General features: G+C 42.4%; 1 protein-coding gene across 1 annotated transcript; it reads right to left on the reverse strand.

Moving 5' to 3' along the window:
• Nucleotides 1-2,661: 2,661 nt before the first annotated feature.
• Nucleotides 2,662-12,833, reverse strand: trim35-13 (tripartite motif containing 35-13). Its single transcript, XM_061982151.1, has 6 exons — nt 12,528-12,833; nt 11,265-11,360; nt 8,554-8,784; nt 8,468-8,490; nt 8,285-8,403; nt 2,662-3,258 (listed from the first exon to the last, which is right to left on the reverse strand). The coding sequence occupies exons 1-6, from the start codon at nt 12,735-12,737 to the stop codon at nt 2,723-2,725; spliced, it is 1,215 nt and encodes a 404-aa protein (XP_061838135.1). The 5' UTR covers nt 12,738-12,833; the 3' UTR covers nt 2,662-2,722.
• Nucleotides 12,834-16,952: the final 4,119 nt, after the last annotated feature.

Here is a 16,952-nt window from a genome sequence, read left to right on the forward strand (position 1 = left end):
GAGTCTGGATGAAGGCAGGAGAGGCACAGGATCCACGTTGCCTGAAGTCTAGTGTAAAGTTTCCACCATCAGTGATGGTTTGGGGTGCCATGTCATCTGCTGGTGTCGGTCCACTCTGTTTCCTGAGATCCAGGGTCAACGCAGCCGTCTACCAGCAAGTTTTAGAGCACTTCATGCTTCCTGCTGCTGACCTGCTCTATGGAGATGGAGATTTCAAGTTCCAACAGGACTTGGCGCCTGCACACAGCGCAAAATCTACCCGTGCCTGGTTTACGGACCATGGTATTTCTGTTCTAAATTGGCCCGCCAACTCCCCTGACCTTAGCCCCATAGAAAATCTGTGGGGTATTGTGAAAAGGAAGATGCAGAATGCCAGACCCAAAAAGGCAGAAGAGTTGAAGGCCACTATCAGAGCAACCTGGGCTCTCATAACACCTGAGCAGTGCCAGAAACTCATCGACTCCATGCCACGCCGCATTAACGCAGTAATTGAGGCAAAAGGAGCTCCAACCAAGTATTGAGTATTGTACATGCTCATATTTTTCATTTTCATACTTTTCAGTTGGCCAACATTTCTAAAAATCCCTTTTTTGTATTAGCCTTAAGTAATATTCTAATTTTGTGACACACGGAATTTTGGATTTTCATTTGTTGCCACTTCAAATCATCAAAATTAAATGAAATAAACATTTGAATGCATCAGTCTGTGTGCAATGAATAAATATAATGTACAAGTTACACCTTTTGAATGCAATTACTGAAATGAATCAAGTTTTTCAAAATATTCTAATTTACTGGCTTTTACCTGTATTCATGTGGTAATACAATACATTTCAAATTGTCTTATATGTTGCTTAAGTCAGGAAGTAGTATTTGCCCATAACTTATCTTTTGTTGAGCCTTACAAAATATTGGAGTATTGCACTTGTTACACACCAGCTGGTTAATTGTACCGTGCATCTTAGTTGTAGTTTCCAAATTAGGAGGTGTTGAATTGGCTATGTAGAATCACTAATGCTGATTAGTAGCATGTCTATCCAAGCTAGCACATGTTGCTTTGTTGGCATGGATAATTGCAACATTACAGAGGTTTGCAATGAATACGCCTGATTACCCGCTAAGTGCAGTAACAAATGGCACCAATTTTAATAGTACGTAAATCCGTACCCGCTAATACAGACAGAATTTGATCGTTATCTATAAAAGTACCGAATTCCATTCTGCTGGTTTAGTAGCACTGTGTTGTGTAATATACTTGTTAAAAACTGGTAGGCTGGGCTTGGCCTTCCATTCCTGACCAATCCTCGCGTTTTGGCCAAGAGGAGAAGAATGCAGACTTATCCTGTCACAACTTGAGATTTATGTAGTAGTTTATGAATACAAAGTACTTTGAGATCCAATATAATTGCGAGTATTTGCCAGGTTGATGGTAAGCGGAGGTAGTAAAAACTGTGGTACTTGCAAAGCAAAATATTTTGGAGGTTGAATTTAGTGTTGAAAGAAGTGCTGGTTTACTTATCAGTTACAGTCACTTCAAGGGTCAATTTCCACGAGTAGGAATCATTCATTATGAATCAAATATTATCATAGCTAGAGCATAAAAACTGTTTACTGCAATGTGAATGTTTTGAACATTATGAGAGCCCTCTAATACAAACTGTGGTACGTACCAGTCGTTGTACACAAGCTTCATCTAGTGGTACGCCAAAGAATCAATTAATGAAATATATAAACGCAGCTTTACTGTTCATGCTGTGTGTAATATTACAGTGACCAAAATAATGAATATAACCTCTGCCTTATTTTAAAGAATATTCAGGCCTACTATGCTACTATATTTTAATGTTGGTCATCAGAAGCACTGCTCTAGGCTTTAGATAACACCATTTACACCTTTACGCTGAGGCTGAGGCCACAGCACGCTCTAACTGGGCTGCTCTCCTCTTGTGTAGTACTAATATTTGTACTTTATTTAGCTGTTTTTATGCTTCAAAATGCTTAATTTAGGACCAAAAAATGTTGATATATGCTTTTTAAATATATACATATTTATACACACACTGTACGAGCCAACATTTTGGGACACACCTTCTCATTCATTGTGTTTTCTTTATGTTCATGACTATTTACATTGTAGATTGTCACATCAAAACTATGAATGAACACATGTGGAGTTATGTACTTAATAACTGAAAACATATTTTATATTCTAGTTTCTTCAAAATAGCCACCCTTTGCTCTGATTACTGCTTTGCACACTCTTGGCATTCTCTGCATGAGCTTCAAGCACACCTGTGAAATGAAAACCATTTCAGGTGACTACCTCTTGAAGCTCATGGAGAGAATGCCAAGAGTGTGCAAAGCAGTAATCAGAGCAAAGGGTGGCTATTTTGAAGAAACTAGAATATAAAACATGTTTTCAGTTATTCATAGTTTTGATGTGACAATCTACAATGTAAATAGTCATGAACATAAAGAAAACCCAAAAAGTAGACAGTACATGCCAAAACCTTCTGGCCTGTACTGTGTGTGTGTATATATATATATATATATATATATATATATATATATATATATATATATATATATACATTTAAAAAAAATGATGCAATGTGGTGAAGTTAAGGGACGACTGTATATCAAGTGCATTTGTTCCTTTATTCCCATATTAGTTTTTTGCTTAAGAACAATTTTCCATCACTCAGTCGACTTTGATGCAAAATCAGTCCTTTGAAAGAGTTATTTTAGCCGGCAGGATCTTCAGCGGATGCTCCTTGCAGGCCGTACAAAAGTAGGGAAAGACAGTTGGCGCCAAGACCTCGGTGAAGGTGTACAGCGGCTGTCTCTCCTCCGGGTTATAAAAGGTCACCTTTCCTCGGTCCATGTCCAAAAGCACCCTGATCACGTCCGGTTTGGCGGTCATGTTTAGCGGCTCCCACGGCGCCGTGCAGGCTTTGTGCTCGCCATTGCGAAAGCGTATGGTCCAGAAACCCTCGCTGGGCGTCAGCACGTGCTTGCCCTTCCTGTTGATGGACTCGCTGGCCACGCCCACCACCCAGTAGGCGTTGTCCTTTACCTCTACGCTCCAGCTGTGGCGCCCCGAGGTGTAACCCTCAGCGCCCAGCATCTCTGCGCTGATGTCGAAGCGCTCCGGGTTGTTGGGGAGCTTGAAGGTCTGTGTGGAGTTCTGGATCACCATCAGGTCCTCGGACAAGATGAAGCAGTTGGCCGCCGTGTTGGGATCCACGATGACTGGACCTTGTGATGAGAGAGAAAGGTCCTGAGGGGAATAACACTGCAAAGTTGCCAGCTATTCATTGTGAATTCATGGCAAATTTAACTTAGTCCGGTGGTGCTCAAAAAAGTACCACCTCAAAAATATTTTGCTTTGCAAGAATCACTGTTTTTCTACAGTTTAGGGTGTGTTAGGGTCCGACTGAAAACCCAAGTGAGAATTTGTTTTTAGTTTTAAAAAATGAACTTAAAGTCTAGTTGGGATTTGGAGTGAGAGAAATATTTAAAAAAAAAAAGTATATTTTTTAATCAGATTAATCCTTCTTTTAAATTGTGATTAATCTTGAATAATCTTAGTAAATTACATATCTTGCTTTAAAAAACACAGCAAGATTTTTTACACAAATGCAATTTTGCTGTCAGAATGTCATCCATGAACATTTTTTGAAAATATTTTACTTAAATGCATGATTGGGAAGAATGGCCGCCCGGATCTGAACCCAAGTGGTGTTTTGTTATTGGACTTTTGTGCCCGTCACGGATTGTCCATAACGAACACCATGTTCAAACATAAGGGTGTCCATATGTGCACTTGGCACCAGGACACCCTAGGCCGCAGTTCCATGATCGACTTTGTAGTTGTGTCATCGGATTTGCGGCCTCATGTTTTGGACACTCGGGTGAAGAGAGGGGCGGAGCTTTCTACCGATCACCACCTGGTGGTGAGTTGGCTGCGATGGTGGGGGAGGATGCCGGACAGACCTGGCAGGCCCAAACGCATTGTGAGGGTTTGCTGGGAACGTCTAGCAGAGTCTCCTGTCAGAGAGAGTTTCAATTCCCACCTCCGGAAGAACTTTGAACATGTCACGAGGGAGGTGCTGGACATTGAGTCCGAGTGGACCATGTACCGCACCTCTATTGTCGAGGCGGCTGATTGGAGCTGTGGCCGCAAGGTAGTTGGTGCCTGTCGTGGCGGTAATCCTAGAACCCGTTGGTGGACACCGGCGGTGAGGGATGCCGTCAAGCTGAAGAAGGAGTCCTATCGGGTTCTTTTGGCTCATGGGACCCCTGAGGCAGCGGACAGGTACCGACAGGCCAAGCGGTGTGCGGCTTCAGCGGTCGCGGAGGCAAAAACTCGGACATGGGAGGAGTTCGGGGAAGCCATGGAAAACGACTTCCGGACGGCTTCGAAGCGATTCTGGACCACCATCCGCCGCCTCAGGAAGGGGAAGCAGTGCACTATCAACACCGTGTATGGCGGGGATGGTGTTCTGCTGACCTCGACTGCGGAAGTTGTGGATCGGTGGAGGGAATACTTCGAAGACCTCCTCAATCCCACCAACACGTCTTCCTATGAGGAAGCAGTGCCTGGGGTATCTGTGGTGGGCTCTCCTATTTCTGGGGCTGAGGTTGCTGAGGTAGTTAAAAAGCTCCTCGGTGGCAAGGCCCCGGGGGTGGATGAGATCCGCCCGGAGTTCCTTAAGGCTCTGGATGCTGTAGGGCTGTCTTGGTTGACAAGACTCTGCAGCATCGCGTGGACATCGGGGGCAGTACCTCTGGATTGGCAGACCGGGGTGGTGGTTCCTCTCTTTAAGAAGGGGAACCGGAGGGTGTGTTCTAACTATCGTGGGATCACACTCCTCAGCCTTCCCGGTAAGGTCTATTCAGGTGTACTGGAGAGGAGGCTACGCCGGATAGTCGAACCTCGGATTCAGGAGGAACAGTGTGGTTTTCGTCCTGGTCGTGGAACTGTGGACCAGCTCTATACTCTCGGCAGGGTCCTTGAGGGTGCATGGGAGTTTGCCCAACCAGTCTACATGTGCTTTGTGGACTTGGAGAAGGCATTCGACCGTGTCCCTCGGGAAGTCCTGTGGGGAGTGCTCAGAGAGTATGGGGTATCGGACTGTCTGATTGTGGCGGTCCGCTCCCTGTATGCTCAGTGTCAGAGCTTGGTTCGCATTGCCGGCAGTAAGTCGGACACGTTTCCAGTGAGGGTTGGACTCCGCCAAGGCTGCCCTTTGTCACCGATTCTGTTCATAACTTTTATGGACAGAATTTCTAGGCGCAGTCAAGGCGTTGAGGGGATCCGGTTTGGTGGCTGCAGGATTAGGTCTCTGCTTTTTGCAGATGATTTGGTCGTGATGGCTTCATCTGGCCAGGATCTTCAGCTCTCGCTGGATCGGTTCACAGCCGAGTGTGAAGCGACTGGGATGAGAATCAGCACCTCCAAGTCCGAGTCCATGGTTCTCGCCCGGAAAAGGGTGGAGTGCCATCTCCGGGTTGGGGAGGAGATCTTGCCCCAAGTGGAGGAGTTCAAGTACCTCGGAGTCTTGTTCATGAGTGAGGGAAGAGTGGATGGTGAGATCGACAGGCGGATCGGTGCGGCGTCTTCAGTAATGCGGACGCTGTATCGATCCGTTGTGGTGAAGAAGGAGCTGAGCCGGAAGGCAAAGCTCTCAATTTACCGGTCGATCTACGTTCCCATCCTCACCTATGGTCATGAGCTTTGGGTTATGACCGAAAGGACAAGATCACGGGTACAAGCGGCCCAAATGAGTTTCCTCCGCCGGGTGGCGGGTCTCTCCCTTAGAGATAGGGTGAGAAGCTCTGTCATCCGGGGGGAGCTCAAAGTAAAGCCGCTGCTCCTCCACATCGAGAGGAGCCAGATGAGGTGGTTCGAGCATCTGGTCAGGATGCCACCCGAACGCCTCCCTAGGGAGGTGTTTAGGGCACGTCCGACTGGTAGGAGGCCACGGGGAAGACCCAGGACACGTTGGGAAGACTATGTCTCCCGGCTGGCCTGGGAACGCCTCGGGATCCCCCGGGAGGAGCTGGACGAAGTGGCTGGGGAGAGGGAAGTCTGGGCTTCCCTGCTTAGGCTGCTGCCCCCGCGACCCGACCTCGGATAACTATCCACGGTCAAAATAAATGGGGTGATTAATTTGCGTTGATACATGATTACCGGTAATGCAATATTTTTTTGTGATTATTCACGTTAAATTTGACAACCCTAAAAAATTCATACAATTTCTGAAAGCTTTAAAATGTTAATATTTCACGGTATAGTCACGTAATAAAGAGGTCATTTGAAAGAGGAAAATTAAAAATGTTATTAATTAGCTTTTTTTCAGTTTTAACCTTTAATTTTCCCCTTACTACTCTGTATGCCAGTGGACCCGGTCTCGCCTCCACCCACAGAGACCAAGAGAGGCTGACTGGCAAGAGGGTTTACTCCATTTCACAAAGAGAACACAAACATGCTCATTTCATTTATCCATCAGATAATGACCTCCACCAGGAGGTTGTGTATTCACCAGGATTTGTTTGTTAGCAATGTCATTTCAAAATGTTATGTTATTTTGTTAAATATTAGGGAATTATCAGAAATGGGATAAGGAACAAGTGAATAGATTGTGGAATTGATCTGGATTCATGTGTGGATTCAGGATTGAAAGATTCTTTACTATTGGGGCTAGATGGAGATGTTGCTCTCTGAGTGCTTTTCTAGTGAAATATGCAATCAGACACTTTGCTTGATGAGAAAAGACCTTGTTTTTTTGTTACAGTTAATTTGGTGGAGCATTTATTCATTTTAGCTCAATGCCATTGATTCAGTGGAATTTTCTGTTTAATATATTGTCGTTTAATTAGAAAAAAGCTTCCATTTACGTTATGTTTAGGTCTGCAACTAACAACTAATTTGATAATCGATTAATCTGACGATTATTACTTCAATTAACAATCGGATGAAAGAGACAAACTACATTTATATCCTTTCCAGTATTTTATTGAAAAAAAACCCAGCATACTGGCACCATACTTATTTTGATTATTGTTTCTCAGCTGTTTGTAAATGTTGCAGTTTACAAATAAAGGTTTATAAAAAAATAAAAATAAAGTAGCCTCTCCGCATGTGCATAGCATAGATCGATGACTAAATTAATCGCCAACTATTTTTATAATCGATTTAATGGATTAGTTGTTGCAGCCCTAATTATGTTGCTTCGATTTATCGTTTAATAATAAAAAATGACTCAAATCCAGACTGCTTGGAGTGCCTGGAACTTTAAATAGACGTAGTTTCTGCACGGACGCTGCAATCTCGCGCACATGAGAGCGCTGACGTGTGTGTGTCATGACCTATATGTCTTTAATTAATGCATATTTTGTTTATTTCAACTATTGTCCCTAAAACACACACTGAAACTCATTTTCATGGTGGGCCACATCGCAGATAGCAAAGCCCTTTGCAGGGCCGCTTCATGATAATATTACACAGTTTCCTTTTTTCTTAATTATCCTTGGTTACCAACAACTAATGGAAAACCTGCTTTGGAATCAAAAGTCAAAGTGACAACTTCATTTCGGCTAGTGTAGAAAGTTCATAAGAAAAGGGGTTTGAATGACACAAAGGCAAGAAATACAGTAGGAACGGGATTGAGAAGTTTACCTGACACATGAAACGTGACAAATTGCGGCAGTGCAGTCCACTTAAGCCTCCATTCCAACTTTGACCACAGCGTCAGTTGCTCTGTAGAGTGGAGCTTTCCCTCATTTTCAGCAGACTGCATTGCAAAATGATTAACCCCTCCTCTTCCTGTCATGCGAGATCCGCCGTATAAATCCCTTTCCTACTGTAGCTTGTTGCATCAAATAATATTGAGTTAAGAGCTGCATTTGCATGCCTTTGTGCTTTTTTTCTGTCCAAATGTAAATACATTAATCAAAAAAGATCAAATAAACACATTCTTTGCAGGCAATCGCGGGCCACAAAGAATAATGATGTGGCCCCCGGGCCTTGAGTTTGACACATGTGCTATAAAGTGTGTTTTAATCCCATTACTCGATGAATCGAGCAAACTAATCGTTAGAATACTAAATGATTTAATTGCTGCAGTCCAAGTGAAATTGAATAGCTGGTTTAAAGTAACATTCCAAATACAATTCTACATACAAAACAACATTTGTCCTTTTGTATGAGTGACTCTAAATGTCCTGTTAAATGGGATTATTTCTACAAATATTAGACATTTACAAGAAAATGACTTACTGTATTTGACTATTTTCTTCATCTTCTCCCACACTTGGTACTTGAGTGTTCCAAGATGTTTGGCCACACCAATCAGAGCACCAGAAAGCCTGTTTGGCTCGCAGGAATTGATCCATGTTCTGCAAAGGTACGGTATGTTGACATTCCTTCATTGTAATCTGCTGCCGTGTGAGAAGTGTTTACCTCCTTATGATGTCCTTGTAGTTCTGCAAAGAAAGACAATCCTTATTGACAATGTAAATGTGGTGGATCATGTCGGTGGTCCATACCTTAAGAAAGGGGATATCATTTGTTTGCATCTCCTGCTCCACCAAGCGGATGACGTTGCAGAGCAAGACTATCTCCTGGTTCATCTCCTCGATGCTGTGCTGGATCACCAGCTTCTTCTGGGCCTCCTCGGCCTTCAGGGCGGAGAGCCTGGCCGCCTCCTGCTCCCTCAGGAAGTGGTGGAGGGTCTCGAACTCCGCCTTGATCTGCGTCTCGGTGTGTTCTGCCTGGCTCTGCGTGGAAATTGGAACCAACAGGTCACTTTTATTTCTCATGTGTTTATTACTACACATCTAATTCCCCGCTTGTATGACATTTATCGATTAAAAAAACTGTCATTGACCTACTTTCCACTGGACTAATTATCAGGTAAATACTTTTGATGAGACAATGACAAAATCTAAAAAAAATCTTAACGGGTTCAGACCTGGGCCAAATACAACCCGCGGGCCACGTGTGGCCCATTAAGATTTTCAAGCACACCTGTGAAGTGAAAAGCATTTCAGGTGACTACCTCTTGAAGCTCATGGAGAGAATGCCAAGAGTGTGCAAAGCAGTAATCAGAGCAAAGGGTGGCTATTTTGAAGAAACTAGAATATAAAACATGTTTGCAGTTATTTTTTTGTTAAGTACATAACTCCACTTGTGTTCATTCAATGTGACAATCTACAATGTAAATAGTCATGACCATACAGAAAACATTGCATTCAATGAGAAGGTGTGTCCAAACTTTTGGCCTGTACTTTACGTATTTCCATATACCATCCATCCATCCATCTTCTTCCGCTTATCCGAGGTCGGGTCGCGGGGGCAGCAGCCTAAGCAGGGAAGCCCAGACTTCCCTCTCCCCAGCCACTTGGTCCAGCTCCTCCCGGGGGATCCCGAGGCGTTCCCAGGCCAGCCGGGAGACATAGTCTTCCCAACGTGTCCTGGGTCTTCCCCGTGGCCTCCTACCGGTCGGACGTGCCCTAAACACCTCCCTAGGGAGGCGTTCGGGTGGCATCCTGAGCAGATGCCCGAACCACCTCATCTGGCTCCTCTCCATGTGGAGGAGCAGCGGCTTTACTTTGAGCTCCCCCCGGATGACAGAGCTTCTCACCCTATCTCTAAGGGAGAGCCCCGCCACCCGGCGGAGGAAACTCATTTGGGCCGCTTGTACCAGTGATCTTGTCCTTTCGGTCATAACCCAAAGCTCATGACCATAGGTGAGGATGGGAACGTAGATCGACCGGTAAATTGAGAGCTTTGCCTTCCGGCTCAGCTCCTTCTTCACCGCAACGGATCGATACAGCGTCCGCATTACTGAAGGCGCCGCACCGATCCGCCTGTTGATCTCACAATCAACTCTTCCCTCACTCGTGAACAAGACTCCGAGGTACTTGAACTCCTCCACTTGGGGCAAGATCTCCTCCCCAACCCGGAGATGGCACTCCACCCTTTTCCGGGCGAGAACCATGGACTCGGACTTGGAGGTGCTGATTCCCATCCCAGTCGTTTCACACTCGGCTGCGAACCGATCCAGTGAGAGCTGAAGATCCTGGCCAGAGGAAGCCATCAGGACCACATCATGTTTAAAAAGCAGAGACCTAATCCTGCAGCCACCAAACCGGATTCCCTCAACGCCTTGACTGCGCCTAGAAATTCTGTCCATAAAAGTTCAGAACAGAATGGGTGACAAAGGGCAGCCTTGGCGGAGTCCAACCCTCACTGGAAACGTGTCCGACTTACTGCCGACAATGCGAACCAAGCTCTGACACTGATCATACAGGGAGCGGACTGCCACAATCAGACAGTCCGATACCCCATACTCTCTGAGCACTCCCTGCAGGACTTCCCGAGGGACACGGTCGAATGCCTTCTCCAAGTCCACAAAACACATGTAGACTGGTTGGGCAAACTCCCATGCACCCTCAAGGACCCTGCCCAGAGTATAGAGCTGGTTCACAGTTCCACGACCAGGACCAAAAACCACACTGTTCCTCCTGAATCCGAGGTTGGACTATCCGGCGTAGCCTCCTCTCCAGTACACCTGAATAGACCTTACCGGGAAGGCTGAGGAGTGTGATCCCACGATAGTTAGAACACACCCTCCAGTTCCCCTTTTTAAAGAGAGGAATCACCACCCTGGTCTGCCAATCCAGTAATACCGCCCTCGATGTCCACGCGATGCTGCAGAGTCTTGTCAACCAAGACAGCCCCACAGCATCCAGAGCCTTAAGGAACTCTGGGCGGATCTCATCCACCCCCGGGGCCTTGCCACCGAGGAGCTTTTTAACTACCTCATATACATGATTGGTAATTTGGTACCTAACAGAACTCCACCTAGGATTGGTTATCTGTCTAATAAGATCCTTCTGCAGTCGACAAAGTTAGACATCAGTTTTCTAAGGGTGGCGTGGAAGGTGTTTATCCCTACATCACAAAAAAGCTGTCCGGCACTACTACTGTACCTCTGGGCTTTCCCAGGTTATGAATGATAAAACATGAATAACATTCAAACTACAATAGTTAGGCAACAATGTTTGTAGCACAAACAAATGGGACAATGTTGGCTTGATTGTGCTGACATCACTCGCCAGGAAGTGCATTTTACAATCAATGAAAGACTTGATGCAAAGGATTGGGACAAGCTGGTGGAAGTGTTGAGCAGGTGGTCTTGTTGGCATAGCAGGATTCCATGTATGTTGACATTACAATTTCCACTAGACAGTACCTGGACGTGCTCGGCCATGTCTTCACAGTCCAGTTTGGCCTTCCTGTACAGCTGCAGCTTCTCCTTCAAGGGCAGCAGGGCACCCTTCAGCTCCTCCTGCAAGCCAAGCCACAGGACATCAGCACTCCAATGCAAGGTCAGTGTGGCAGGTGGCAGGGAGGGGAAGGCAACGAGCAAAAAAAAAAAAAAAAAGTTGCGAGGGCGCCTCATAAATGGGTCACATCTGTGGGGAAGGCTCAAGTGGGTGGCGCGGTGACAGGCGTAAACCTAAACTCACCCAGCTTTGGGCCAAGTGCGTATTCTTTTCACATTAGTAGCGCAGGTCTCTCATTCTTGGGAGAGGCCCAGCAAAGCATGCAGCAGAATGAAGGCAGTATCATAAAAACCTGCGGGGGCTCCAGTTTCAAGGCCCATGCAGCAACAGTAAACCAAAAATATAGATCTATTATTAGAATGTGAATTATCTCTGCTAAACAACATGAATATCACAGAAAATCTACGGTCGTGTTAAGAATAAAGAAATGATTTTAATATATTAAATGTTATGTCAAAATAGGGGAGATATGAACTTGAATTATTCCATGTAAAATATCTCTTGTGAAAAGAATTAAAATAGTGTTGTTTTCATATTATTATCATTCAACAACTGGATACATTTGAAAGATAAATGTTCATTATTGTAAGTAAAACAGTAGTAGTTATTAAACATTATTACATTTGCATAGCTTTAATTATGTAAAAATAAGAATTGTTGAAGTATAGACCTAAATGATTGTAGACAAATCGGTCTTTTGTACCCATTTTAGAGTAATGTTCAAATATATTTATATTGGTGTCATTTGAAATAATGATATTATTTTATTCAAATTAAAAAAGATATTTAAGCTGTAACCATGTGATTATTTATATTTGTAATTATAACCATTTTGAAAATCACAAACAGCTAAATATTGTAAAAATGTCATATAAAAATATATACAGAATATAATAAAAACATCTAAAGGAGGAATTAAGTGGCAAATTAAATAAAAGTCACATTTTGAAAATGGCAACCATTAAAAAAAATATTAAATATATATTTTAATAATATAATATAAAATATTTATAGAATCTCAGAAAATATCACTAGAAGAATGGACAGACTGACAGTTGATATATGAAAATACATCTTTCAAGTGACATTTATGCATGAAAAAGTGTGTGAGAGCACCTGAGCCACTTGACTGGGTGAAAGAAAGATTGAATGAAAGTGACTTTGCTCACCTTGCAGTCATGAGCACCTTCTCCAATGGGATAGAGTCTGTGTCCTCTGTGGGCCGCCGCCTTCCCGCACATTCCACAAATGGGCTCCAGGTCCTCCAAGCAGAAGAGCGTCAACTTTTCCCCGTGCTCAGCGCAAGCATCGGGGTCCCTCTTGCCCCTGCCATCTGTGGCGAAGGCCTCACGGGCCCTCTCCAGCACCACTTGATCCATGGAGGGAAGAAGGCACACCCAGCTGTCTCTCAGGCTGCCGCTACAGAGCCAACGTGGACGGGAGGGAAGAGGTCACCCGCTAGGTGAGCATGTCCGTCAGCCATGAGCAAGGCAGCTCCTCCCACTCCCCAACCCTCCCACAGCCAGAACAAGCTCCGTCTTTAAGCCCAGAAATAAGTGTTAATACCCAAGCTCCCAGAGGCATATCTCATGTCGGCTGGCGTAGTTTGGCTATGCATGTTGCACGTTCTCAAATAAACACTGCGCGTGTAAATAGAACAAAGAGGCTTACTTCCAAGCTGGTGTGTCATGAAAACAGTGGAGGGAAGAATTGATGCTAATAAAGATAAGAATAGTAATGCATTCATAAAGCATATTGTCTTGAATTGTTGTTGGTAAAAACATTGGTTGCATTATTTTCAAACATTTTAAATAATAAGATTTATGTATTATATATATATATATATTTTACAGATTTTTGTACTTATTTTTATACTTCAAAATGAAAAAGTCTGGCTACAATATTAGCTTGCAATTGCTTTGAAATTGACCTACCTTCATATTATTATCATTTGAAATTATGTTGTTTTAAAAAAACTATTATGCAAAATAAACAAATTATTCTATGTAAAATATCAACTTGCGGCATTTTTGAAAATAATCAAAAAGTTTTTTATTATAATTGAAACATATATATACACATATAATTTAACATCCAAGATGATTACGGTCATGTATTTTAATCATATAAAAGTAAGAGTTGTGAAAAAATGTCTAAATACATTAAATGCGTATTTTGTAGCAATTTTTGAGTAATGTTAAAATTCTTATACCTCTATTATCATTTAAAATAATTATATTCATATATTATTCAAATGCAAAAACACATTTTTAAATTAACCCTTAATTATTGAAGGTAAAATAATAATTTTGCTGTATTTTCTATTTATTATCATCATTTTAAAATTAATATTAAAATAGTTACAATGTTGTAAGTGAAATAGTAGGTTGTATTTACTATTCAAAATGATTACATTGACATATGTTTATGATGTATATTTTTTTAATGGCAATTACTATTTTAATAATCACAAACAACGAGTTAATATTTAATATATATGATCATAAAACAATTTTCAATAGACTCAAATTATTGTAGATACTTTTAAATATTTACAGTCTTGGTCAAAAGTTTCCATACACTTGTAAAGAACATCATCTTGACTTTACAATCATTTCTTATTTGTTTGTGATGTAGTGATTGGAGCACATACTTGTTGCTCACAAAAAACATTCATGAAGTTTGCTTCTTTGATGAATTTATTATGGCTCTACTGAAAATGTGAGGGTCAAAAGTATACATACAGCAATGTTAATATTGTAGCTGAGATAGGCTCCGGCGCCCCCCGCGACCCCGAAAGGAGTGCGGTAGAAAATGGATGGATGGATGGATGACATCACATGGACAAAGATAAGACCTTCTGGAGGAAAGTTCTGTGGTCAGATGAAACAAAAAGTGAGCTGTTTGGCCACAATACCCAGCAATATGTTTGGAGGAGAAAAGATGAGCTCTTTAATCCCAGGAACACCACTCCTACCGTCAAGCATAGTGGTGGTAGTATTATGCTCTGGGCCTGTTTTGCTGCCAATGGAACTGTCGCTTTAAATGGGACAATGAAAAAGGAGGATTAGCTCCAAATTGTTCAGGACAAGCTAAAATCATCAGCCCGGAGGTTGGGTCTTGGGCGCAGTTGGGTGTTCCAACAGGACAATGACCCCAAACACACCTCAAAAGTGGTAAAGGAATGGCTAAATCAGGCTAGAATGAAGGTTTTCGAATGGCCTTCCCAAAGTCCTGACTTAAAGGTGTGGACAATGCTGAAGAAACAAGTCCATGTCAGAAAAGCAACACATTTAGCTGAACTGCAGCAATTTTGTGGTCAAGCAGAAGCTTGTGGATGGCTACCAAAAGCGCCTTATTGCAGGTCAACTTGCCAAGGGACATGTAAGCAAATATGAACATTGCTGTATGTATACTTTTCACCCTCACATTTTCATAATAAATTCATAAAAGAAGCAAACTTCATGAATGTTTTTAGTGAGCAACAAGTATGTGCTCTAATCACTACATCACAAAAAAATAAGAAATGATTGTAAACTCCAGACAGCCATGACATGATGTTCTTTACAAGTGTACGTACACTTTTGACCACCACTGTATATTCACATTAAAGTGCATCAATTTGGCTGAAATGGAAAAAAATGTCATCCTTATTGAAACTATCAACATTTTTTGACTGACTTGAATCATTTGATGCTGAAAAATAAAATCATCTCAAGAAATAAAAACACATTGAAATGAATCTCTCTCAATATATAAAAACACTTACAAAAACCTAGAAAACAGAAATGAACACAATCATTTGTGATGAATGAACATGGAAAGTCAGAATGAACGTCTACAATCGCCACATTCTTTAGTGCACATTGTTTGAAGCATGATACTGATGAAGCATGATACTGATGAAGCATGATACTGATGAAGCATGATACTGATGAAACATGATACTGATGAAGCATGATACTGATGACGCATGATACTGATGAAGCATGATACTGATGAAGCATGATACTGATGAATCATGATTCTGATGAAGCATGCTACTGATGAAGCATGATACTGATGAAGCATGATACTGGTGATGACGCATGATACTGATAAAGCACTGCGCCCCCTCGAGGGGCACACGCCCAGCTGTTTGAGAAAAACTGCATAATACTGAGAGCTGCTTCCTTTACTGTCCTACTTTGACCTGTAATCCAGTATTTTGTCCTGGGAGCAAATTACTCGACTAAAATAAGACGCAAACATGTGGAGTTTGAAATCTTGGGGTAATCCAATTCTGCCAGTAGTGCAGTGTGTAACATTCTTGAATTTCCCTCGCAGCACACAAGTGCTATTTTAGGACTCACCAGCCGCCTTTAAAAGCAGGCAGGTGAGTCTGCAACAATGTGCTGCCTATTTATTTACAAGTACTTCACGTAAACTATTTATTTACAAGTACTACACATAAACTATTTATTTACAAGTACTTCACGTAAAAGCAGGCAGGTGAGTCTGCAACAATGTGCTGCCTATTTATTTACAAGTACTACACATAAACTATTTATTTACAAGTACTACATATAAACTATTTATTTACAAGTACTACACATCAACTATTTATTATTATGTGCTGCCTATTTATTTACAAGTACTACACATTTGCTGCCATATTTCTTTTTATTGCTGCACAAAGTAGCAGCACCCAGTGCATGTGTCTATAGGAGCGTTGTGCTGGTGAAAAGTTCATCTTCACTCATCCTGGTGGACCAACAGAGTCATCTCTATAGTCTTGTCCACACCAGCAGTTCACTGCTAATGTAGCGTAGCTGCTAACTGATAAGAGTCAACAGATGCCAACACACATGCCATGCTAAATTAGTGCTGTACAGTACCTCCCTGTGCCCCTTTTTAACATGCATATTATAACCTCATTGAGACATTACGCACAATACCCCATATTTAGGATTTATTAGCATTTTCAAATGAATGTCATAGGAGTATCAGGAGGACATGTAACGTCCAATAATGGTTGTTACACTATTGAATGGAGACAAGTCAAACACTAGCGCCATTCGGAAAACGGACGCTCAGGCTAAATCTCGTCTCTTTACAAGCTCGTTGGTTGGCTTTCTGGTACTGCCTTCTTGCCAACGTGACGATGATTGACAGCACGCAGCAGCTGACCAATTGTGAGATAATAGCGACTTTGCCTCCACACGGCGATATGAATCACAAACAATTAACACAAATGGGAAAAAACTAAAGAAGACTAGTCCATTCAGAGGCACAAGACATGGAAACAAAGTTGACAACTTGTTGAATTAGGTCGTGACGTAGAGACACTCAAATACAACGTTGGAACAACATGCTTTTTACAACCTTTAATCAATGTTGTTATGACATTGATTTGACCATTGAAATGTGCTCATTTTCCAACTATTATTCTACAACACAAATACAAGGTTGAAACAACATACTTTTTGAGGACGTTTAATCAAAGTCAGGCTGTGACCTTGATTTGACATTGAAATGTGCTCATTTCCCAACCATCAACGTGGATCCAATGTTGGACATCAACGTTGTCTCAATTTACAAAAACAACTATTTTG

This window comes from Nerophis lumbriciformis, linkage group LG32, assembly GCF_033978685.3.
Source record: "Nerophis lumbriciformis linkage group LG32, RoL_Nlum_v2.1, whole genome shotgun sequence".
Lineage (NCBI taxonomy): Eukaryota > Metazoa > Chordata > Actinopteri > Syngnathiformes > Syngnathidae > Nerophis > Nerophis lumbriciformis.

Coding starts and splice junctions, on each gene's coding strand:
- trim35-13 (XM_061982151.1), bottom strand. CDS start 12,737: ATGGATCAAGTGGTGCTGGAGAGGGCCCGTGAGGCCTTCGCCACAGAT. Junction 8,404..8,467: donor TACAAGGACATCATAAGGAG/GTAAACACTTCT, acceptor GTACCTTTGCAG/AACATGGATCAATTCCTGCG. Junction 3,259..8,284: donor GAAGAAAATAGTCAAATACA/GTAAGTCATTTT, acceptor TCTCATCACAAG/GTCCAGTCATCGTGGATCCC.